Source organism: Mustela erminea, chromosome 4 (assembly GCF_009829155.1).
Source record: "Mustela erminea isolate mMusErm1 chromosome 4, mMusErm1.Pri, whole genome shotgun sequence".
Taxonomy (NCBI): domain Eukaryota; kingdom Metazoa; phylum Chordata; class Mammalia; order Carnivora; family Mustelidae; genus Mustela; species Mustela erminea.
Genome location: NC_045617.1, coordinates 138,989,356 through 139,015,123, shown reverse-complemented (window position 1 = coordinate 139,015,123; position 25,768 = coordinate 138,989,356). Strand labels below are relative to the sequence as shown.

The 25,768-nt window shown below is 48.1% G+C and overlaps 1 protein-coding gene across 8 annotated transcripts in view; it reads right to left on the bottom strand.

Moving 5' to 3' along the window:
• Window positions 1-25,768, bottom strand: part of JARID2 (jumonji and AT-rich interaction domain containing 2) — a 255,628-nt gene that overhangs the window by 90,791 nt on the left and 139,069 nt on the right. For 5 of the 8 annotated variants that reach the window (XM_032341156.1, XM_032341153.1, XM_032341154.1 and 2 more), the window contains exon 3: window positions 12,215-12,356. The exons of 1 other annotated variant lie outside the window; for it this stretch is intronic. In XM_032341156.1, coding sequence (XP_032197047.1) covers window positions 12,215-12,356 — 142 coding nt within the window. Of the gene's footprint in view, window positions 1-12,214; window positions 12,357-21,258; window positions 21,376-25,768 lie in introns of those variants that run through there. 2 more of the 8 variants (XM_032341157.1, XM_032341158.1) reach the window with 2 other exon arrangements.

Genomic DNA, 25,768 nt, shown 5'->3' with positions numbered 1-25,768 from the left:
ACCCACACAGGTCTATAATGTGCTATCAGGAAGCTACCATGGGGCCTAGAACATACCAAAAACACACTCTCCATGGCAAGAAAAGCTCAGTGCACAGGTCCCCTTACTAAGGATGCCCCAATGTCACTAGACACGCCCTGATCGACTCTTCAGCCTGTGTCCCCCCGGAGGTCACATCTTCTATGGCACTCTCCACATTGCATCTGAGATGATCTGCTGCTGTTTCCTGTCCCTAGAGTGGAGCTCTCCTGGACCACCACACTGGGCTTCATGAACCCTCTTTTAGATCCGTCGCAGGACCCAGCAAACACCTTAAACGCTGAAGAATTGGCACCTCAGGACACGCCTTCCTCGAGGGTCACACTCCTCTGAGAGTGAAAACGGGATGGCTTTGCCCAGAAGGCAGATTTTTCAGGCCGCTCAAAAACCTTCAAAAACACAATTCTTCCTTTTCTCTCCATGAGCAGTCCTCCGTGGGGGGCTCTTCATGAATTTACTCAAGGTGGACAGAGACCATTTACAGAGTCCCAACCACGTGCCAGGAGCTCTGTGTCTCTCGTGCCCAGTGTACTCCTCTGTGGCTCACTGGTAAAATGGGCAGATGATAAAAGACCTATCCCGCAGAGTCTGCTATGGAGAATTAAATGGGCTCATGTATGTAAAGGACCGAAAGCAGTGGCCAGCACTCCACTTGCACCTACACAAACACTGTAAGCGTGTTAAGTGTTAGATTAAGGGTTCGTCATAGCCCCTCGCAAAGGGGGTACTCTGCTGGGGGACTGACTCTCACATAGCAAGCTAAGAGGAAAAATTGGGATTTGCACCCCATCTATAGGATTCTACAATCTCCAATTTATCTCTCCTCCAATTTCTAGTCAAGGGCCTCATTAGAAGACTGTGCCAGGAAAACATGTTCTACTTTAAATCACCAAAATCTGAGATTGTTCAGGGAGAAGGGCCTCAACCCCGGTACCACCTGCCTTGCACTCGGGAGGCTGTCAGGCACGGATGCGAACAGACTTCCCAGGCCTGGGGACTGCCATCCGTGGGTCTGCAACACCTCATGGACACCAAGGCCATGGAAGGCGGTCCCAGGAAGGGAGGCCTCATGGGATGTGGGGGACCCAGCCATGCTCAGAGGCACCTGAGTCCTGGTTCTGGGGGTGCACCTGCTAACCAGTGCCAGGGAAAGAAGGGAGGTCAGGTACGTGGGCTCAGCGACATGTCCCAGCCACATGGCCCAGAAGGAGGGGAAGCAGGTGGAGGCACTAGGAAAGGAAGGAGAAGCAGCAGAAGGTGCTCCACGGACAGGAAGTACTCTGAGTACACAGATAAGGAGACGCACCCAAAGACAAGGAACCCCGAAAGGGATAGACATGCCCAAAGTGAACAGTGCCCTCTACCACTTATTCCCCACCCCCTTCGACCACTCCTTGGGACGTGCAAGCTGCTGGAGCCAGCAGGAGTCCAGCGCAAACCATGCCCCCACTCCGCATCCCAGGTATCTGGCCCAGGATGAGACACAGGCACATAGCGCAAGACGAAGTCAAGTAGACACTCTCAGCTCCTGTGTCCCGGCTAGGGACTAACACGGTGCCTCTTCTTCAGCTAGACACCCAGGCTGGAAGGAGAGAAGAAGATTCCGAAGGGAACCGGTAGTCCATTCTGCCATTTAAACCAAACTCATCGACCCGCATATCTTCCATCAAGGAAACCCCCAAACACCAGTCTCCTGGGAGCCTCCTGTGCCATCTTATCCCATGCTCTTCCACAAGGCCAAACTCCACCCCAACTTAAACCCTCTGGATTTCCTCCACACCCCCAAATTCACCCAGACCTCTGCTGTCTTTGCCTCCCAACAGATGACTCGGCTGCACCTCTGGGCCCCCGTAAAGGAGGTATGGGTAAAAGACGCTATTGACGTACAGAGTCAAGCAGGCTGTGTGTGTGTGCGCGCGTGTGCGCATGTGCGTGTGTATACACACAAGGACAGACCCAAGATGCTTCCGCGGGTGAGAGCAGGATTTGGAAGATGGTCTTGTAAGCCTCCGTCCTGCCACCTAAATAGTACTCCGACAAGTCATGAATATTCTAGGATCGGAAGGGGGAACGGGGAACCCCGTGAAGTGGCCATAAATAGTTTCATGCACAAAACCAGTCAGATGGCAGGTTCATGACAGCAGCTTCCTTTGTTCGGCAGATGGTAGCCTGCAGCCAGGCCGGGGGCGGGGGCGGGGGGGTCCCTCTTTAATAGAGACAACCAGCACCATGCGTTAGAGGGAGGGCAGGCAAGAGACCTCACGAGAGTCATCAGAGAGCTGAACGGGAGTCCAGGGATGTGACTGCAGGGGAAGAACCAAACCGCGAGAACGTGGGTGAGTGGCCCACGCTCTCCTGCAGTGAACAGATCATGTGTGAGCTTCCGCCAGCGAGAATCTCAGGCACTGTCAGAAATGGTCTCGTAGCTCTCCACGACTCCACGTTAAGACCTCTGACCCTTGGCTTTGCCGTGGTGATCCTTTCACCTGGGAAAACCTTAAGATCGAGGTTAAGGTAGGAAGAGAGAACAGATACAAACCCCCCTTCCAAACCTGAACTGTAAAAAAGGGGAAGTTCATCCCTAAGTAGACACCATGAGGTGAGCCAGTGTTTTAAGTCTTGCCCCTCGGACCCCACCTACTCCAGCCAAACTAATGAAAAGTCACATAAAAAAGTATTATTCTCCCAGAGGAACACAGGCACAAGCCACTGAAGCCACAAAGTAATCACAGATCTGTCTGGAACAGCTACCTGAAAGGAACAGTCAGCTTGGTCCTAAATGGTGTCCCATCCAGGACTGACCTCTCCCCAGTGCCCTTGGGAATGACCTCTAACCTCTAATACTGGAGGATACCATAGAGGACTTCGAGAGCAAAATGTGTTTTACTCAAGAGAAGCTAAAGCTTCCCCTTCTCCCTACCTTTCTATTTACTGCTTGGTTTGCAATGCAGAAAAAAATTTATTTTATTCAAGAAGGAATGCAAACACGTGGCCAAGGAGAGAACATATACTAGAGTCCTACGATCTGGGGGGCCCCAAGGAGAGTGCGCTGCACAAAGGTGTTCGGCCGAGGAAGAAAGGGAGGCTGTGACCCAGCCATGGTTGGGCTCACCAAGCCAGGTGCCACGGGCCCAAAGGGTGTTTCTGGAATTTGTCTGTCCCAGAGGTGCCTGAAAGAATCAGAGCTACAGTTTATGTCCCCAAAAGAAGGGGACGTGGTGTAGTGGAAAAGTCCAGGCATTACAGATATGAAGACTTGTATTCAAATCCTGCCCTTGCTACTTATAAGAAATGGGTCACTAGTCAAGTATTTTCAACATTGGTGGCCTTGGCTATAAAGCAGGGGTAAGGAAACCCTCAAGAGGTGGGGCGCCTGGGTGGCTCAGTCAGTTGAGATCCAGCTCTTGGTTTCAGGTCAGGTCATGATCTCAGGCTCATGAGATCGAGCCCGTGTCGGGGTCCGAGCTGAGCGTGCAACTTGCTTCTGACCCTCCCGCCCTCTCCGCCACTCCCCACCTGCTCCCTCTCCTCTCTAAAAAATAAACTCGAAAATAATTTAAAACAAACAAACAAACAAAAACCCTTCCAAGTGTTTCCTTAGGATGAAGGTAAGATTTATTAGCATAGTATGTTCTATTCACTAAGCAGCAGTTCTTCCTCTTTTAGAAACAGAGGTTCTGGAACTTCAAAGAGACTGAAGTATTTCTAAGAGTCACACGCTTTCTTGTAGAGTGGGGACTTTCTATTTATAGGTCAATTGCTTCTTTATTTTCAGATGTTCTTACATTGCGTCAAGGCTTCCTTAGTCATGAGAAGAAGAAAGCCAACTGCGTAACAAAACTAAATGGAAAGGTTAGGGTCCAGGCTAAGATCAAGTACAAACGTGCTCGTTAGCCAGGATTCCTGGTGGTCTCCTTCTCCCGCTCATTCACCATTCAAAGAACAGAGGAGCAGTAGAGCCAAAACAGACTTCCAGCTTGAATGAAACCAAAAATCGACATGAGACAACAGACATCAGACCACAAAGCACTTGATCCCTGAGAGATGGGGAGGGTTTGGTGAGTTCACAGCCCCAGGAGAATTTCCAGGCCACAGCCCAAGGAGGGGAAATTCAGACAGGGTTCAGAGGAATCTAATTAAGGAGAAGGCACTGAGGTTTGGAGGTATTGAGCAGAATCTGTAAGGCAGGGTACCGGCAAGGGCCACACAAAAAACTCTAGAACCTCCTCACTACTTCATGGGGTACTCACAGCCACTAGCGAGGAAATCTACCCAAGGAGATATGCAGGAAGGACTGGAGGGAACCATCCCCGAATCCCACACATGGCCAGGAACTATGCCTGTACCTACTGGCCAAAATGGTAAACCTCCTGATTCACAGGCCAGCAAGGACTCTTCCAGGTTTCACCTGAGCACTGGGAAAAACTTAACCCTACACCAAACACTTCTCTGGCTCTCTACTCAACAAAGCTGAAAAGCCACGATCCAGAAGGACCCAAATGCTTCCTCCAAACTCAATCACACCTCAGAGCAATGCTCTAGACAGAGAAATACAAACACATCCAGTAACCAAAGGGAAATGAACAAGGCCTGGCATCCAATGCAAAGTTCTCAGGGCGAGAGCACAAGAGCAGGAAAATAGGGCCACTAGCGAGGAGGGATGGGAGTCAATCCAAAACAGATCCATAAATAGCACAGGTAAAAGAATTAGCAGATGAGTGGACTAAATCCTCTACTGTAACTGGATTCCGTGTGTTCAAGAAGGCAGAGCAAAAACCACGTCAGGACAAGCACTGAGGATCACACAGACCAAACTCTAATTTCTGTAGGTAAAAACATTACATTGCGTCAAGGCTTTCTTAGTCATGAGCAATCTGAGGTTAAAGAAAAATATACCTCTGCAGATCTTAGAGAGCCACTACCTAAAACAGAATGGGATGGGGGGAGAGAGAGTAGGATAAAATAAGCAGCACCGAGGTGCTGCGGCTCAATGTCAAGAAGCCAAATATATATCTAACTGAAATCCCTCAAGGGGAAAAGAAGCACACACACTAAAAAAGTATCTGCAGAGATGCTGCCTCCAATTTTTCCCAAAATGGTGAAATCAATAGAACTAAGCAGCAGCTCAATGAACTGGCATCATGAGAAAAATAAGTGAGACCAATGGACATGGTAACAGGGACAAAAAAAAACGGTAGATGAGGGAAGGGGCAACTGGGTGGCTCAGTCAGTTGAGCCCCTGACTCTTGCTTTGGCTCAGGGGCCCAGCATCGGAGTCCAAGGTCAGGAGAAAGTCCACTTCCCCTCCCTCCCTCTGAAATAAATAAATCTTAAAAAAAAAAAAAAAAAAAAGAAAGAAAGAAAGAAAGGAGACTAAGGAAAAGGATACGTTCTTAAAGTTAAGAGTGACAGCAGACTTCTTATTGGAAACAGTGCAAAGCAGGGACAGCTGAGTGATGTGCCTGTGCCTACCACAGCATTTTTAGATAACACCCTCAAATTCTGTAATGAGCAAAAGACCTTTTAAAGATCAAGGTAATTTTTTTTAATATTTTTTATGTATTTGACAGAGAGAGAGATCCAAGTAGGCAGACAGGCAGGCCAAGAGAGAGGGGAAGCAGGCTTCCCACCGAGCAGAGAGCCTGATGCAGGGCTCGATTCCAGGACCCTGGGATCATGACCCAAGCCAAAGGCAGAGGCCCCAACCCACTGAGCCACCCAGGAGCTCCAAGATCAAGGTAAATTTCTTACAAGTACATGCGGTCCTATGACTACATTTCTCATAAATATAAACGTATTTTAAATGAGGGTAAAATAAAAACTTCTGCAGACACATAAAGCCAAGAGATTCATCCACCCTAACAAACCTGTAATTGGAAGTATTTAAAAACAAAAACAAAACTGTATCGAAGTCCTTTCAGGCAAAAGAAAGATCCTGGAAAGAAAGATCTAGAAGAAGGAATAGAAAAGCACCAGTGAGGATAACCATTTAGGTAAATTGGGGTGGGGGGGTGGGGAGAGGAGCAGATAGGCCTGCCACATCTACATTTACTTTATCTTTAATTACATAATCCTGGGGCGCCTGGGTGGCTCAGTGTGTTAAACCTCTGTCTTCAGCTCAGGTCATGATCTCAAGGTCCTGGGATCAGGTCCCACATCCGGCTCTCTGCTCAGCAGGGAGCCTACTTCCTCCTCTCTCTGTCTGCCTCTCTGCCTACTTGTGATCTCTGTCTGTCAAATAAATAAATAAAATCTTTAAAAAATAATAATAGTAATTCCACAATCCTCTTCTGTGGTTACACTAAGGGTCCCACAGAATATCTCGCTCCGCCATTCTGCCCTTTCTTCACTCCTTGTAGAGACTGTTTCGTTCACGACAGCTGCAGAACAGTACTAAACTCTAATTTGTAAAATTGTCTTCAAGGTGTTACCAGCAAAACAGCCCATAACACTCTGGTCTGTGAAGAAGTCTAAATCTTAACCAAAACTTAAGAAAAATAGATCTAAAGTAGTTTGTGGCTATTGCTGCCAGGATTCAAAGCAAAACAAACCAGTACGTTTAACATTGCACTAGACTATTAATGCATTTTGTTAAGGTGAACAAACATTTAGACTTTTAAAATTTTGTTTTTACGAATGTTCACAGTGAGGGGCGCCTGGGTGGCTCAATCGGTTGGGCGTCCACCTTCAGCTCAGCTCATGATCGCGGGGTCCTGGGATGGAGCCCCACAAGGGGAGGGACCCTGCTCAGCGGGGAGTCTGCTGCTCCCTCTGCCTCTGCCCCTTGGCTTGCGCTCTCACACACCTGTGCTTCTCTCTCTCTCTGAAATAAATTTTTAAATCTTTAAAAAAAAAAAAAGTTGATTCTCCAAATTCAAAACCCAAATCCACTGGAATGGGACCATCTTTAAACACAGTCCTCAAAAAAAAAAAAAAAAAAAAAATTAATTCTAACAAACAAATAAAAAAAAACACAGTGCTCTTTCCATGGTCAAAGACACCGCCACTCTTAAACAAGAAAGCAAGTAGGCCCCTGCAAAAACGGTGTCTGTACTTTTTCACTAGATTCTCTTGAACGTTTTTTTTTTCCCTCCAAAGTAAGGCAGGGATTTTAGCAGTAAGTACTAGCAAAATAGCCCCCTCTCCCCCCAAGGTGAAATGATGACTAATGAGCACACAGCTGAAACAGAATCTGCTCGAGGACAGCCCACCATCACGAACTTGAACCTCCTCTCACTCCTGACTGCTCCATGCAAGTAATTAACCTGGTTACACCCACGGCCGGGGGGGGGGGGGGGGGGGGGGCGCAGGGGGGCGGCAGGGGGGCAGCAGGGGGGAGCGGAGGACACGAGGACTCACGCTGTGTGCCACTAAGGTCCTTCCTGTGACTCAGTGACTTCAGAGGAGGGGCACACAACTACACTTTTCCATCTGCCCGCAGAGGGTGTGGACAAAGACACAAATCACAATTTGTATAAATCAAAACTCCTCTAAAACACATTTGAGAAGTCCCCAATAAATGTGCATGCTCAGAGACACAGGAAATTCATGGTCACACTCTGTGAGCACAGCTAATAATAATAATATCTAATGGGCAGTCCCCCACACACACACCTGCCGGCCCTTCGTAACTCACCTCGCTCGTTCAGTGCACAAGACCTCCACGAGGCGCTTAAAACTTTGCAGACACCGTAACACATCAGGAAACAAGGCCCAGTGATGCTACAGAACCCACGCAAGCGCACAGGATAGGCAGATGGTGAGCCACAGTAAGATGCCACACTGTCCAGCTCCTGCGCATACCGTTAACCATTACACCAAAGACCAGATCCCCTTGACACATCCCTAAAAACTACCACTGTCATTTTATTTTTCCTGCTTATTCCCTTCAGCCAAAGACAAAGTAAAATATATAGACACAGTTAATCTTTCTATATATCTGGTCAAGACCGCTTTCAAATCTTCCATTTACTTGCATTTAAAAGCAAACGGCGCGGGGGGGGGGGGGGGGGGGGGGTGGCGCGCACGGCACCTGGCACGGCACCTGGGTGGCTTAGTCGTTAAGTGCCTGACTCTTGATTTCAGCTCAGGTCACAAATTCAGGGTCCTGAGATGGAGGCCTGCTATGGGGTCTGCGCTGGGCATGGCACCTCCTTAAGGTTCTCTTTCTCCCTCTGCCTCTGCTCCTCCCCTCCTGCTCATCCACAGTTGCTCTAAATAATGCAATCAATCAATCAGTCAGTCACCATCATGCCAACTTTGTACACCACCTCTTCCTTTCCACCAGCCCAACAGGTAATCCCTATGCCCCAAACCATCATTCTGGAGTTGCTCAGTCTATCCACACCTGACTGACAGAATCTGTCCATTTGGCTTCTGAAAACACGTCAGTATTTCCTGCCGGAAACCCGAGTTTTATAAGAGTCAAGTGTGACAGGAGAGGCCATGTGAGTGTAGCAAGAGGATGAGGGTAAGCAGCTAGCTAGGCATGGCCACCACCAAATTCAGAAGGAGCTGATTCCAGGGTCAAAGTCTTTAGGACATTTCCATTTGAACAGTAATATTACGTTAATGTACAATTTGTTTCTGATATCATTTACCCCAATGATCAAAAGAAAAGGAAAATCCAACATTTAAGAACTCCCACCAGCACGGAGTTCCTCCCAATCTCCAGGGGCTGGGATACAATGTCCACCACACAGGACAAGAGCTTGTAGAGAGAGCAGCTTTTCCTTTCACCAAGAGTGAACAACAATTTCAGAGGATGTCCTTTTCATGGCTAGGTAAAAAGATAACTTTCACTTTTGCCTCAATAAAGAAAAATAAATGCTACAGAACTCTGGATTCTACTGCTTTCTGCGTTTAAAAAAAAAAAAAAAAATCCCCAACGTCCAGTACACCAACGGCACCAAGTACAATGGCCCCAAACATAGCTTAGGGGGTTTCCCATAGAAAAGTAACACTTTGCAAACACACGAGATGTTTGGGCTGAAGACTCACAAAACACAAGACCAGCATCGGAAAATGGAACTGCTTTGATTTCTAGGTTGGAAACCCAAGGCAAAGGTTTGCACAGTCTACAACTCGTATTTTAATATTTTGTCGAACGCAAACGCCCTCTTTCCACCACTCCCAAGAGAAAACGCCTATTAACTGGTGATCCTAAAAACCATGTATTTAGGAACAGCAATGAACTGTACAAGAATGGCTAGCAATTCCTAGAGAATAAATAATGCTCAGTCCAGAGCAAAGACATAAATCACAGCCCTGGAATTTTAGGATCCAGGGTTCTGTCCCCCAGTCTAAATGCCTACCAAGAACACAAGGGGTCAATCAGAAGATACAGTCCTCTCAGGTGTACACGCGTGATGCTCAGGGAACTGCAAGCACAAGGTTAAAAGCAACGTCTCAACAATGCTCTAAGCGACATTTTGAACTGACCACTTTAGGTAGATACTCTGGGTCTGACATCATCATCCGAAGGGCCGAGACACCCCCCAACAGATTACAAGAGGTCTAATACAACTAAGAAGAAGGAAGGCTGACCACTCCTTCTGGCAAGGCACTGACAAAGCCCCAGGAATTCAGATCTCAGTTCTAACAACATGCATTAGAAGGCAGGGTTCATACCAATTTCTACTCAATACTAAAAAGGATCAAAACAGTGAGCTCTTTAAGAGCCAAATTATTAAAACTGATTACTTGGGGGGCAGCTGAGTGGTTCAGTCAGTCAAGTGTCAACTCTTAATCTCGGCTCAGGTCATGATCATAGGTCATGAGATCGAGTCCCCATCAGGCTCTGCGATGGACGTGGAGCCTGCTTAAGATGGTCTCTCTCCCTCTCCCCCGCCCTCCCTTTCAAAAAAAAGTTTAAAAAAAAATAAAAAGTTTATTGTTTTCTATTTGCTACATACCCTACAACACTGCAAGAAATCTTAGCCCTAACTTCCCTAGTTACTTGTAAACTCCAAAACCCTCCTCCTGTAACATCCAGGCCACCTCAGACCAGCCCTCAATCTAGCCCAACCGGTCGAACCGTAACCTACATTATGTCCCTGATGATTTCCCTGGTGGAGAGTGAATATAAACACGTAAAATGCTGCTGTGAATCCTTGATTCAGTAAAACAAGGTACTTGACAAACTAATTAAAACAGATTAGAAACAATTACATTTTTCTTAGAGTCATCCTGAACAAAATTTCTCTTTTCCACTATCCTGGAGACAGAAGTTAAATGACCGATGTGCACACAGCTGCCACCCACCAACACAGCAGCATGTGAAGAGGAAGCCATTCGCAAGGTCAACAAAGAAACGCACTCGGGAGTCGGGGTGAAGGGCCAGCACCCCCACACACACCCTGAGAGAATGAAACCATACAGGTGTCGGGTCATGGCACCCCCTCGCTGGCAGGATTGGGGTGGGGGGCACACCCCTTGGGGGGAACTGACGGCCATGCAGCTTAAGGACCAGGTGCTAACATGCCCAACCACACTCAGAATTTTGCGCCCTAAATGGAGATGAAAGACGATGCCAGAGGTATGACCACCCCCGCATGTTTGGAAGCATGGACAGTATCATTACAGTTACCAACCTATTTACTGATGGGATTTCTAACACACATCCCTGACCTCCCTCTCTTGCGAGGATGCATTTTTCCAACTGGGGACAAGCGAATGTTTGCGGCAAGCAAGTATCAGAAACCTGACAGACTTGTCATTGAGACACTCACCCGAGGGCCTTTTAAAGAGACTAACCTACAAGGCCCAGGACACTTGCAGACCCTACATCCGTAGGCTTGCTGACTATCCACGAATCTGAGACCTCTTCTGAGACACAGCACTGAGAAATTAAGAGGAAATTGTATTCTGGGTTTTCTAAATGAAGACACAGCATGATGGAAGAAAATAAACTAAGACTGAGCGATCGTCTCCAGTTCCAGACCAAAATCGAGCTTTGTTAAGGATCTTAAAACACCTAACGCATGGCTAATCCGATCCTTTCCTCTTAATTTCCACTAGACTCAGTAGTTCAGCAGATATATGCATCTAGACAATTTCCAGAGGGTAACTAGAATTCTGGAGAAAGTACACAGCAGCAGCCAGGCCAAGGGATTTTTCTTTTTTCTTTTCCCCAACCTCTCGAACTACCAGGTTCTAAGAAAAAGTCATTTATCTAGTCATCCAGGAACACCTCGAGTTTGGGGAGGCAGGGGGGGAGTGGAAACTGAATGTAATTTCTAGAAAGGGGTGGGAGGTGACGAGCACAACACGTGAGGTACAAAATCAGGCAGACGACCAGCAAGGGTTTTTCTGTTTTTGTATTTTTGGTTTTAAAACACCCCATTTACAAGCAGCATGATATAAGGTCACTGCTGTTTGACCGTGAAGCCACAAACTTTATCCAACTCCCATAGCCAACTTCCCTATCAAACGCTCAAGCTTATTTAGGAAAGTCATTTTAAACAAGAGGGGAAAAAAAAAAAAAACTGGTAAATTACGTTTTATGAACGATTCCTCCACCGGCGCCGGGGTGAAAACCCCACACCGATCTGTTTTCCTGAGGAGGGACACTGTTCAGAAACACCGCATTTTATTTTTTTTTATTTTTTTTTTTAAAGATTTATTTATTTATTTGACAGACAGAGATCACAAGTAGGCAGAGAGGCAGGCAGAGAGAGAGAGGAGGAAGCAGGCTCCCCCTGAGCAGAGAACCCGATGTGGGGCTCGATCCCAGGACTCTGGGATCATGACCTGAGCCGAAAGCAGAGGCTTTAACCCACTGAGCCACCCAGGCGCCCCAAAACACCGCATTTTAATTCAACATTTTTAGGAACAGCGGTCTGCGGACACCGAAATACCACCAAATGGACTCCAGAATCCGAGGAGAGTCACTTAAAATGATCGCAGCAGACAGTTACAAGCTGGCAACACCGTGGCCAGAGCTGAGGGCAGGAACAGGCTCTGTCTGGCCCAGGGCATGTTCGGGGGGTGTTTGTTTTTAAGGTCAGTGAGCGGACCACGTTTAGAGACCAGGACCTGAGACAGGGAACCTCCAGAACGCAGGCTCCTCTCTGAAAACCAGGAGCCTGGGGAGGTGGGCCCAAGCCGGCTCCCCTGGGGCAAACACTGGCGTCCCTGGTTTAAGGCACCAGCATTTTCAGCCTTGGGTACTAACCTTTTCCTCGACGGCCCTTCTTCAAAATCTGAAGAACTAACATCGTTGCTAGCAGAGGACACTTGGGATGCATCGTCCTTCTCATTCTCTGACTGTTCTGACGCTGGTCCTAATCCCTTAGACTGGCCATTACCAAGGAGCCCTACAGGTGAGAAAAGGGGACAAAGACTTAAAACACATGACACAGGAAGCAGCACTTTACCACAGTTACTCCTACACCATGGCTGGTGAGGCCGGACCAGAATTTGCAAAGGAGAGGATTAGAAGGTGCACAGGTGCCCTCCCCCTTCTGGGTGGGACACCTCATCCTACGTGAGCCCTAGGAAATCATTTCGACAGTACGAAATGCCGGCGGGATTCTATAACCGTTAACAGACTTTACAGGGTTCTTATTGACATACACAAACATCTCTCAGGGCTTGGGCGAGGAAGAAAGGCACCTCGTGTATTACCAATTCGAACTAGTCAACCTTCAAAGGCTAACAGATGTACACGAGAAACACTGAAATCCTGGGGCGCCTGGCTGGCTCAGTAGGTGGAGCGTACAACTCTTGTTCTTGGGGTTTTGAGTTTGAACCCCACGTTGTGGGGGGAGAGAGGATGTTAAAAATAAATCTTTTTTTAAAAAAAGAAAGAAAAGAAAGAAGCTGAAATCCTTTTAGAAACTGGCTTCAGGAACCAGACAAGAGAAAGCAGAAAGCATCATTTTAGAGCCATAGTTTACGTTGTTAACTAGAAATCCTCCTATACAACTTCCTCTTCATAGTAACCCATTATATTAGACAAGTCACATTTGCCTCTGATGATCTCAAAGGACAATGCCTCTCTAGGACCTGCATGTATGAGGTCACCACGCAGAAGAGGGAGTCCTGGGGCTCCAGGATGTCCTGCTAAGTAAGGGAACTGGATAAAGGTCCCAGGGTAGAGCCTATGCCAAAGAATACGGTTAGTGTTTTAACAAGCACTGAGGCCCCACTAACAGGTGACAGAGGAATAGAAGCCTGGCCAGCTGGTCCTCCAGCAGAGACGTGCTCACATCTAGGATTCTGGATAGAACTCAAGTGCTACCGACGGGAAGCTTGCCCCAACACAAGTGTCTGCAGCGACGGGCCCCCAATTTCCCAGTCGCGTGGGCATCAGAAGCTGGGAATCCGCAGGAATACCTACACAGGATCTCCATTTTCACAGCCACACAAAGTATAGTGTGGCCCCTTGATTTCCATCCTTGCAACATTTCCACCAACTCCGTGAGCAGTGAATTCCCTGTATTAAATTCCTTTTTGGTTCAGACACTTAAGACTGGTTCCGACTGTTGTTGCACTAACACTGTAGAGGTAACAGGAGTCTATGTATATGGTAAAGTCACCTGAAAGAATATGATTATCAGGCAACCGAACCCTGACACTCAACCTGCTCTTGGTGCCCTGCCCTGCCTGTGCGTTTTAAGCTTTCTGAGGATGAGTAATACCAGAACACCGGGAAGCCACTGTGGTGCAGTAAGGCCCGAGGCTATCACCGAGACGTGCAGCTTCTGGGGGGCAGGGTTGCAAAAACAGAAGTGAAAACATACACATCTTCCCCGAGAGAGAAAAAACGTGGGCAATTTACACCATGAGATCAAAAGGAAACACAAACTGCATGGAAGCCAGAGTCTACGGGTAGAGGCACAGTCCATGTCACCCACTACTATAGCCACAAGTCCCATGTAGCTATTCTTTTTAATGTGTGTGGTGTTTTTTTTTTTTTTGAGGTGGAGGGAGGGGACATAGGGAGAGAGAGAAATCTTAAGCAAGCTCCACGCTCAGCACAGAGCCCAACGCAGGGCTCGATCTCATGACCACAAGATCATGACCTGAACTGAAGCCAGGAGTCGCACGCTTAACCACCTGAGCCACCCAGGCGCCCCCATTCCGCGCAGCTCTTGAGCATCTGAAATCCAGCTGGTGCACAGAGGAAATGAATTATTTCTTTTATTTTAATCAACTCAGAACGGACCGGTCATTTTGTATTAATTTTTGAAACATTTCTGAACAGATCCTTGGGGTTGAGTCAATTCTATGAAAATTCATCTTCCCTGCCTTTAGGTTATTTCGTGGAGCTCTAGAAAACTAAACCTATGTAATAGACAGTCATTAACTACATCAAATGACCTAGAACGCTTCAGTAAGGTCGCAGGGTGGGACGAAAGCCTATGGAAAAGAGCAGGATGGGTGCAGGCGGCGCTAGAGGTGAAGGAACTGGGCCAGGGAGAGAAGCCGCCCAAGTGAGAAGAGACCAGGGAGAGGCCACGCTCGGAAAGGACGGGCAGTCCAAAAGAAAAACGGATTCTAGAGCCACATGTAACACTGATGAGGCAGAGAGGGAGAGGCTCACTCTTGGCTGAGATCATGTTTTCCAACAGTCCATAAGCACACAAAGGAGAATAAAGCAAGAGAGGAGGAAAGAATGGGAGTTCATCCATGCTTTTTTCTTAATTTTTTTAAGCTTTATATCATCTGTTCATTTTCTTAACACCCACCACATGCCAGGACCCTGGGGATACAGGCACAATCAAACAAAACCTAAATTCCAGTGAGGAGGGAGCGCGACGAGCACACAGGGTGAATCGGCTAGTATGTGGAAAGAGGCAGCCTTGCCCTTGGGAGGGCAGGGAGAAAATGACAGAGAGAGAGACCCAGGGAACGTGAATCAGCGACGCCAACACGCTTGCGATAAAAATGAGAAACCTAGAAAACCAAAGCCAAAAACGGGGGATGGTGGTAGTGAAGGGGGAGGGGCTGGTTTTGAAGCGGAGCTTGGATGGAGGAGGAAACAAGCAAGGACCACGTGCCGTCAGGTGAAGCTTGGGGCAGACACACTGCCGTGCCGTTCGGTACGTGCCACGATCTTCCAGGTGTATCTGCTGCAGGAAGAAGCGGCCCGCATGAGCGAGCAAGTTAGCAAAGAAGAGTAAAGCTCTTCAGCGACGAGCCACATGGGCCTGCCTGCCCTTCTGACAAGAATGATCTCCGCAGATTCTCAAACTGAAGCTTGAATCACAATCACTGGTCCAAACACAGTCCCCGAGACCCCGTCACCCCCAGCGTGTCCTAGTCTAACGGGTTTGCATGTGCTGCCGACGCAGCCTGGACTGGTCCGGAGAACATCTTGAGAACCATCACCCGAGGGCAAAGCCAGGTTCAAGGCGGGCGGAGACCTGAAGACACCAGGACGCTCAGGGCCAAGTGTGAAGCGGAGGGGAGGAAACCAATTCTGATGGTGCCATTTATGACGACCTCAATGAAAGGCAGGCACCCGAACGAAACGCAAAGTTCTCTTGGGACATTCTTCTACTTTTTACCAGGGATTTTGGGAAGGCAAAGAAGATTGCGTACACAGCTTATCGCAAAGCTCTAAGGAGTCGGTTAATGACAAACTCAGGGGGAAAAGGCAACACACTAGCGGGAGATAAAGCATTCGTCTCTAAGAGGCATCAATGTAAAAAGTAAAAAGGCACAGGACGGTTTTCCCCTCCAGAACTCAACTGTCCAATGTGCAAATTCAGGGAAACCGGACTGTGCAATTTTACAAGGAAACCGGGAACCTGAACTGATTGTACGTGAGCTCACTGAGGCTCGCGGGGGAGACAGAAGCAGGCAGGATGCTCTACGATCCCACCTTCAGGCGTGCTTGAGCTACATGAAAACCACTGAAAGTAGTGCTGGGTCCACTGCCCCAAGCCCTCCACTGGACTAATGGTATCTCCAGAGAGCTCCAAGGTTTCCTCTCTTCCAAAGATTAGCAAGGACGGTCTGCTTTCCAGATTAGGAAAACTGGGGCCCACACAGAGGCACTCAGTGCCTGTCAATGCAAACTGAAGGAACTCAGCTTTTCGTGGCCTAAGGGGCAAGACCCATCTGTTCTGCATGCAGTGTGCTTCTGCAGTTTGAAGACCCCCGCCCTGTAGAGAGAATACTTACATTCATCTTTAGTGAGGCAGTCTACAGGGTTGGACAAAGGCATGTCCGCTTCCACCTGGCTCTCCCCACCCAGCCCACTCTCACACCTCCCCTATACTAGCTACCTTATTTCATCCTGAATGTTTTAGTCCAACTCCTACTACCTGCTCAATCCGGAAGAGCCAGGTCAGCAAGACGGACTACGATGCCACAGGGCAGAAGAGCCATTACCAGAAAAGGAGACAAGCTAATGCGTGTTGCCTTTTCTTCTCGCTAACAAAGCCCTGCCATCAATTTTTTCAATTATTCTTTTTAGTCGGTGAGAAATAACGGAACGGCGTCCCCTCCTTCAAACACATGAGCTCATTTTCTTTTCCCAACCCCCCTCCCCTGATCACCACGAACCTTCGCTGGGAGAGGAGGTTACACGGAGAAAATTGAATGGCCCAAAGATCCCGTTTTCCCCACATGAGCAATTGTTCCCCTCTATTAATATTCAGTAGGTTGAACTTAAATTAAGCCACGTCTATTGTCTTTCACAAAAGCAATAAATATGAGCTGAAAATCCCAAACCACTGTGGGGGAAGGCAGCTTGGGGACTGCCTGCAACCTTGGCTAGCCACCAGGGGTAGACAGAGGCAGCGTGTCCCAGGGGCAGCGTGTCCCAGGCCTGAGACCACCTGGCCACCGCAGGCAGCGGTGCCCGTCCTCACAGGCTGAGAACGCCCAAAAGAATCCAGTACAACAGAACCGGGCCATCACATTCTGGAGCCCTTCAGCCCATCTCCAAAATTAGCAAAAAATGAAAAGGCTCTCCATTCAAGGCAACACACCAAACTGGCTTCTTTTCTAAGACTGGAACAGCAGCAGCAGCAGCAAGCGGGTAAGAAGATTTCCTGTCCCTGGAAGACTGGAGATGTAGGAGCCTCAGCTCCCTCTTGCCTTCACATTAGAAGGAGGGGGGCTAGTTTATTAATGAGGCCAAGGGCCCCGTTAGCTCCAGAACTCCAGCTTAAGCAACTGACAGGGGCTACAGATTTCAGAATACTGACATCGAGAGAAGGGAATCTTTTTCTAACACTGGAACGAACACACACACACACACACACACACACACACACACACACAGAATGTGCAGCCCTTGTAATTCCATGTTTTAGACACAAAGAAGTTTCATCAGCCTTCCCATTAGCTCCACGTACATGACAGAATACAGAACTAAAAGGGGGGGGAAGAAATTGAACCCCTCTGTTTCACAAAAAGCAGTACCTCAAGATGGATTCGAGCAAAGGGGGAAAAAAATAAATAAATAAGGAGACCTCGAAGCGATTCCCTAGCTTCCAAAACATCTGGAGCCCACCAAACGTATTAGCATATTAGGGAGAGCCAATGGATTTGGCTTTGTTGTAGAAGAGATACACAAAAGGTAATTCTGTATTATACAGCCAATGCCCGTCTGTCACCCCGTCACTGGGAGACAAGGTATCACATTACATATTAAACAGTCAAGCATCCAAAGAGAGCTTTCATTTTCAGCTGCAGTGTGTGTGTGTGTGTGTGTGTGTGTGTGTGTGTGTGTGTGTGTGTTGGGGGATGGGGGATGGCTGCATCACTTTGACTTCAGAGAAAAATGATCACAACAGCCCCCTTGGTTGAGGCAGGACCCGCTCTCAGATATTCAGAATGCAGAGCCTGCTAGTGAAAATAAAGTCTGTTTTTCACTTAAATATTTAAAGAAAAATTTGTGGACTGTTTGCTGTTTTTTTTTTTTTTTTTGCTTTGGGATGCCAGGGGGGAAATGTGGGCTCAGGCCAGCCTCGCGGGTTCAACAGGAATACAGAGTCTGAACCCAACAGGACACGCTTGGGTCAGCAGCTAAGCTTTCAGAAGAATGCTCAGGTTCCAGGGAAGGGGGTGAGCGGGGCAGAAAGGTCTGCGAAGCTAAGCCCAGGCTGGTCCATGGACATTCTCCCCCCATCAGAAGACAGAGGTGGACGAGAACAAATGACAGTCTCGAGGCGCGATGTCACTGCCATACTTGTGGTCAACAGAGCACAAATCAAAGTGGGTCGAATACCTCCGAATATGGGAGGTAATAATCCCTCCCCTTAGGAGCACGGCCCCCAAGCAGACAGGGCTCCCCTTTGTCTGCTCGCAATTGGCTACAGAGATTTTCCATTCCAACCCACAAAATGGAACCCAAAAATAATGCCAATGACTCTCAGAAGAGCCCCAAGATAGAGATGACAGGGGTTTTTTGTTAGTTTACACTGTTGGGTAAACAGACTGGTAAGACCCCAAGAACCCTTTCCCAGCACCAATCTTTCCCCATGAAAGAAACCTTCTTGGGCAATCTGAAGGTACTTGCACACTCAGGTTTTTGAAAAAAGGTGTTCCATTTAAAAAAACAAACAAACAAAAACCAAACCTGACACGGGACTAATTAATTAACATGGAAAAGTTGGGCCACTAGGTAGGGAAGGCCAATGCCAGATTCTACCCCATTTTTCTTATTTCAGAATCAAGCACACGGCTACCTCTGAGACAGTCGAGTGGGAAGAGAGACAGGACCCTTGAGCCCAGAAGGGATTTCCTCACCTTGAGGCACAAAGGAGCGAGCCATGAGACACACACAGGAAGGGCAACCACATTGCTGTGAACACTAAAATGGGCCCTGCTCTAGCGGTCTAAACCCCAAAGGAGCGAGCACCACCAGACAAAAGACCTCTCCTTCCCACATCCTGACCAGGAGGCGCAAGAAGAAAGAAAACAATCCTCATGGAGGGGCTCCAACCCCCACCACCGCAGAGCCACAGTTGGACTTCAATTGGTACAGAAAGCAATCATCAATCAATCAATCACTCAGTGGGAAAGATCCAAGATCTCTAGTTTCTGGACCAGCCGTGGGAGCTACTGGAACTATGATGATCACAATGGCAAGAAAACTGTGCCGTGAATTTGGCAACAACTCCTTTACGACTTCAGGGTACAGGGCTCTTCCTCCTTACATGGCCCTCTTTTCCCTCACTCCTCGTCCTTACCATGAATTTTACAGCATAACAGGTAGAATAGCTTGAATAATCATCGCAATGACAACAACTGAAATAGAAACATCTACACTGCCCCACAAAGAGCTCCTCTCTCTACTTTGGCATGCAAGCATCCATAAATCCCCACCCCAGGCCTTAACCCCATCCCAATACCGTATTGATTTTATGCTGGCAAACCAGGCGAAAGCATGCCCACCAGGCCACCTAGTTAGAACTGTTCATCCAAAGCACAAATCCTTAGAATCCCCTAGGACACACAACTCAAGCTTCTGTCAACTGTGCAAATGGCCCAGGACTGAACACCCCAGAGGTCAAACACCACCTTCCACATTCCAAAGAAGAGGGATTAAAGACAGATGCTGGATTTAGGTCGGTGTGGAGACAGAGCTGGAGAACAATGGCCTCACTGCAGAGCATGAACTTGGGAGTCACACACAGCAGAGGTAAACACGGGGCATTTCTAGAGAAATTCTTTTAGATAGATCAAGGAGACCCAACACATGCAAAGTTTTACGTTCAGATAACTGGACATGCCAAAAATCAAAATTATTTTCCCCCAAAATCGTGCAATTTGCACTTGTCAAAGGCAGATTTCCATATACCTATGCAACAAATTCTCAGAGAGCTGGGGAACCTTTAAATAACTGCCATATGCCTGTGTATTTATCTTTATTTAAAGCTTAATATCAGCACTTACATTTACCCCACAGATGCGTTACCAAAAGACACAGGCTGTCAAATATTAACAAGTCTCTACAAAGTTAGGCAAAGCTGGCTTCAACTCAGATCAACAAACCCCATAAAGTTACTAGTCTGTGTACTAGTCTGTGCTGATAAACAGGCACCACTCCAAATACTATGTCCTAACATCCCAGTTTGTAGAGAAGAGCCACACCCTTATCCCTAAAACCTCTCTGGCTGCTTTGACTCCCCTAATACAATACAAATGGACCCCAGAGAAGTCCTCCATTCCCTCGTGTTTGCAGCACTGTAGCACGGGGACGGATGGACGGTTCTGAGGGCCCTCATGACCTCACTCACAAATCAAATTGCACACCCACTTTTCAGATGAACAGACTAAGAAAGAATTAAGTGGGCTATTCGAAGCAAAAAATCATCATCACAATAACAATAAAGAGTAATTTTTAAGGTGCTGACAGCAAGGAAGTTCAGAGAGGCCTACTACCTCCCAGAGCAACATTCTTTCTCATACTGAAATCTAAGGGAAGCAACACAAAAAGAACTCGAGGCATGCGGCCACAGAACCTGCAGAGACCGGAGGCACCTCAAACTGACAGTTCCTAAAATTCATTTGTGTTTACAGCGAGTAATGCAAACCCCTAATGCAAACCCCGATTCAAGCAGGAAAGGTGGGGGCGGGGGAGGGGAACTGAGAGCACTCTTGAGTTTTCAAGCTTTCAGGGCTGACCTAGAAGCACCCAGCATCCATGTTCGTGCCTCAGTTTCCTCCATCTATCGAGGAAGGAAGACAAGAGATACAAAGTATTAAGGGAAAGGAAACCATGCACGCTGCTGATAAAAGAAACCAGAGCTGCGGTGAGGATGAACTAATTAACTTTAATCAAACATCTATTTTTAAATGCTGGGAAATGATCACATAAACTGGTAATAAAATAAAGGGACCAACCATAGCCGGATGGCGTTCGGTCCCCAGAGAAACGTCTCAATTCATACAAGCCTAGCTAAAACTGCAGATTTGGCCAAAATGGTCAACAGAGCTGAATGCTTTAAGAACGACATTAATTCTCTCTTGTAAATTTCCACAGTGCCTTTCCAGGAGCCACCACTGCCCCCAGGGAGGACATCAAAGCTCAAAGAATATTAATATCAAGCAATCGCAACACTTTCCACATAGTCCTACATATACACGGACAGACAGCTAGATCTATCTAGCACCTTGCCATCCATAATGGATTTAATCAGGACCCCAGTAGGGGGAAAAAAACCACAAAAGGCCTATTTCTCCAACAAAAGCCACAGCAGCCTGAAACAAACCTAGAGCTATTTGGTTTTTATTTTATTTATAGGAACAGACCTTCTATCCCAGGTTCCTCAAGATAAGCCACCAAAAACTGCACCTGACAGACCCGTGGAGCAGCCATCCTCAGAGCCGGATCATTGCAGAGAGACAGAGAGGAAGGAGGACAGAGGGAGGGCGGGAGGGGGAGGCAGGGCGAGCGCGGCGAGGCAGGCTCCGGAGCACTTGTCAACAATCCTCCCCTGTACGTAATAAGCAGGCGGCGAGCACATTCCGCGCGGCAATAGGACGGCCGCCGAGCAGCCCTGGGCCCGGGAGGGGGAGGGGAGGCGCCAGGGAGGGAAGGTTATTTATGGGCAGGGGAGGGAACCCAACCCCGCAGAGGAGGGGTCTGGGGCGCCTTCTCCCCTTCCTGATAAATTGAGAGGAAAGGGGGAAAAAAAAAAGGGAAGGAAAAGAGCCACTGGCTTTTCTCTATCTAGGCAAAGCAATTCTCCCAATCTGCAATGCAGACAAATCCTTACTGGAGAATTTCTGACACGGGGGGGGGGGGGGGGGGGGGGGGAGATGAGGAGGGGAGAGACAGGACACCTCTGACGGAAGGGGGGGTCAGCTTAATGGTCTGCCAGAGCGCCCCCTCCATGCACACATTCCACCCCGCGCACAGCCCCCCCTTGGAAGGGGGGGTCCGTGGCACATTTTCAATGGCATCCCTTTTTAATATCATAATCTGTGTCATTCAGCACTTGCCTTTTATTTATTTGTATTTGTTTTTTTGGCTGGGAGACCTGGGCAGAGATCCAGACAGACTGCAGAAATCTCGTTCCACAGGCTCCTCCTCCTCCTCCAGCCGCCCCCCCCATCCCCTCGCCCCCCCTCCCCTCCCCCCCCATCTGGGCAACCAGGGTGCTTTATTACTTCTGGGATGAACACCACCCCCTCCCCCCAGCCATCGTCCTCCCCGCCCCCTAGCACAGGATGGCCCACCCCGACGCACCTAAATTCATGTCATCTAATAACACAGAAGCTGTTTCTCCTCATTGTTTCTGGAGGGTCTGTCACAGAACAGGCTCTGTGGCCCGGCAGCTTGGGGTGGGGTGGGGGGGGGGGGGGCAGGGGCAGGGGCGGAAGGGTGCCGCGCAAGACTCCAACAAGGCTGGCCAGCTCCTGGTCCCGATGGCTGGAGCATGTATCTCCCTTCATTTGTCATAAAGCTATTTGATTTTAAAAATCAATTCTTTCAAAGCTTTAGAACTTCAGATAGCAATTATGATGTCCAAAACACATGCTCTGAACACCAATCCACACCCTCTTTAGGCCTTTCCATGGTGGGGGGGGGGGGGGACACCATCAAAGATCCCACATGCTAAACTGAAGTTTTACCTCAGATTCATCCAAGGGAGCTGGGAGAAGACTGGCTCTCACTATTACTTTTAGTTCATTGCTGTTTAACCACCGAATGAACCCCTCCTGGGCTTTACACACGTTGAGACCTCACCAAACCCCTCAAAGCAGTTACCACATTCGCTTATGGCATCAAGCCCACAGTTACCCAGGGCTGTTGATTATTCTTTCCATGAGGGCAGTCTCCTGTTGCCTAAATCACCAGGGCATAGCTACCTGCCTCACTTTTTTTTTTCTTTTTTTTTTTCTTTTTTTTAAAGATTTTATTTATTTATCAAAGGGAGAGAGGGGGAGAGAGCGAGCACAGGCAGACAGAATGGCAGGCAGAGGCAGAGGGAGAAGCAGGCTCCCTGCTGAGCAAGGAGCCCGATGTGGGACTCGATCCCAGGACGCTGGGATCATGACCTGAGCCGAAGGCAGCTGCTTAACCAACTGAGCCACCCAGGCGTCCCACCTGCCTCACTTTTAAACTAAACAAAGAAACGAAAAAAGCATCAGGAGGTTGGTGGGGGTCTTTCCTGATTTCTACCTGCTATCCATTCACTTTAAAATCAGAATTACAGGCGGGGCCTTAGGGAGCATCTAGTACAACCCCCCACTTTACTGATGGGCACAGGGAGGCTTAGGCAGGTTCGGGTTCATAACCAAGATCAAAGCTAACTCCTTTTAGGGTTCTCAACTGAAGGTCATCCAAGAATTCCAGGGTACCCAGGGACCAGAACAACCTCATGATATAATTTCCCCGGAGAAGTCACAGGGTTAAAAAACCCCTCACGAGTCCTATCCTGCCCTGTGTGGAAGCCTGCAAAGCAAAACCTCATCCAGTTTTCTCCAGTGCAGTATCGTCCTGTAATGTCGAACAACTGTTTGGCCCGCATCCCACCGCAGCATAAGTCATACACGGTCAATTAAAGAATGTTTAAGAGATGACTGTTTGGCTTTTTTCCTCTTCTTTCTACTGGGACTGGTCTTTCGGCACCCTCGATATAATCAAAAGCACCCAACCCCGAACTGGAAATACGGGATGGTAATTCTGAGAAAGGTAAGGAAGACGGCAAGAACCACAAGACCTAAAATGACGGGCCAGAAGCCCAGTCTGATGGTCATGTATGGCACTGGTCCTCCTCAACAGCCCAGCTCTGCAGCCCCGAAAGGGAGAGGGTACAGAGTCCTCAGCCCGTCCGAGGGAAGCAGTGTCTGCTTTACTTTTTATCTCTGTTCTCCCTGACTTCACGGCTTCTTCCCCTTCCCACTGCCTGGAAAGTAACTGGGTGCTTACATGTAAAAAGGTGAGACCTCACGGAGTGTTGGTCCGGACTGTGTTTACTTCCAAGACCAACTCTCAGGATCAGATTGTGCGCTCCACACTCCCTAAAATATACGCTAAGTCAGTCAGACCCCTGTGTGTCCACTCTGACCTGTGCTCTGGTTGGGAAGAAAGCTGAAAACCTCTGGCCTGGAAACCTCAGCAGGTTTTGGGACTGTTTGGATGAAACTCTGGTTCACCAAAGAGAAAACACATCGAAAGAGATGGACTAACAGCAGCCTCTGGGGGACACGCAACAGAACCGAAAACCGTGTCCTGTTTTTCAACAAAAATACAACTTTCAATACTGAAAATCTGACCTACAGAGGGTAGAGAGGCAGGGTGAGGCCCGCAAGGGCTGCGGCTCTGTTCCAAGGTGGTATGATTGACAACACCATCAGCTCAGTTTCCACATTCAAAGATCAGAGCAAGTTCCAAGTTTTGAGTGAAGATTCCCTAAATGTCACCCACCTCAGTCCTCCTGTTTTAATTTAATATAAAGAAGATCTAGGGGCGCCTGGGTGGCTCAGTGGGTTAAGCCTCTGCCTTCGGCTCAGGTCATGATCCCAGGGTCCTGGGATCGAGCCCCGCATCGGGCTCTCTGCTGGGAGGGGAGCCTGCTTCCTCCTCTCTCTCTGCCTGCCTCTGCCTACTTGTGATCTCTGTCAAATAAATAAATTTAAAAAAAAAAAAAAAAGATCTATAATCCCATGGCCAAACCCAGTTACTAAAGCATTATCTATAATATGCCTTATCTATAAATATACATATAGATTATCTATATATCTATATGCTTCCGCCTATCCCACTTCTTTATTTAAGTATATATGACTGTGCTATGTTCTTTCACTGTGCTTGATTATGAACTGCACGAAGAGAATACTACGCGGGGTGGGGGTGGGTGGGGGTGTACCTGGATGGCTCAGTGCGTTAAGCATCCAACTCTTGGCATTGGCTCAGGTCATGATCTCAAGGTCGTGGGATATGGCCCCGCATTGGACTCAGTGCTCAGTGCAGAGCCTGCTTCAGATTCTCTGCCTTTCCCTCTCCTGGCTCATGTGGGCACAAGCTCCGCCCTGTGCTCTCTCTGTGCACGTCTCTCTCAAATAGATAAATACTTCCAAAAAAAAAAAAAAAAAACAAACTCCTGCTCTGTGTTAAGTCTCAGGGGATTTGTTTTTCCCCCGACTCAACATGAGGTCACGAAGATCATCCATGCACGATCTTGCTTAGTCTTTGCTCGTTTTCACTGTTGTTCATCACACTCCACACTTGGATTCTCTCGTCCAAGGGCATCTAAGCACTGCCAGTTGGCTGCTATCACGAACCAGGCTGCAAACTTCCTTCTGCTCGTCCCCTGGAAAACATGCACTGGAGTTTCTCTGGGATACACACCTAGAAGTGCAACTGTTGGAAATTCTTGAATATGCAAAAACAAGTTTGCTGGTTAAAGGCAAACTGGTTTCCAAAGGAGGCATCAATGTTGGCCAGTCCACCAGCACCACTGTAATCTCTCAGTGCTAAAACAGAGAGACCTATTCATCTAGGACTCTAGAGAACAGGGTACTTTCACCAGCTACTTCTAAAGAGATGCACGTGATCCAGAAGGATCTCCCATCCTAAGAAATGCTATGCAGCCAGCCAGCTACACGGCCACCATCTATCTAACGATCACCCAAACACCGGGACATAGGAGAACATACTTTGCTGCCGAGAGCTTCAGAATGACAGCCCTGGTGGCATATACAACCGTCTCATTACTTCTGAGTTGGGCCAACTCCAACAGCCCCACCAGCTGCACTTTGCATTTAAAGATCTAGGACTGGAGCAAACCCCAATCGAGGCTGTGGATAAAAT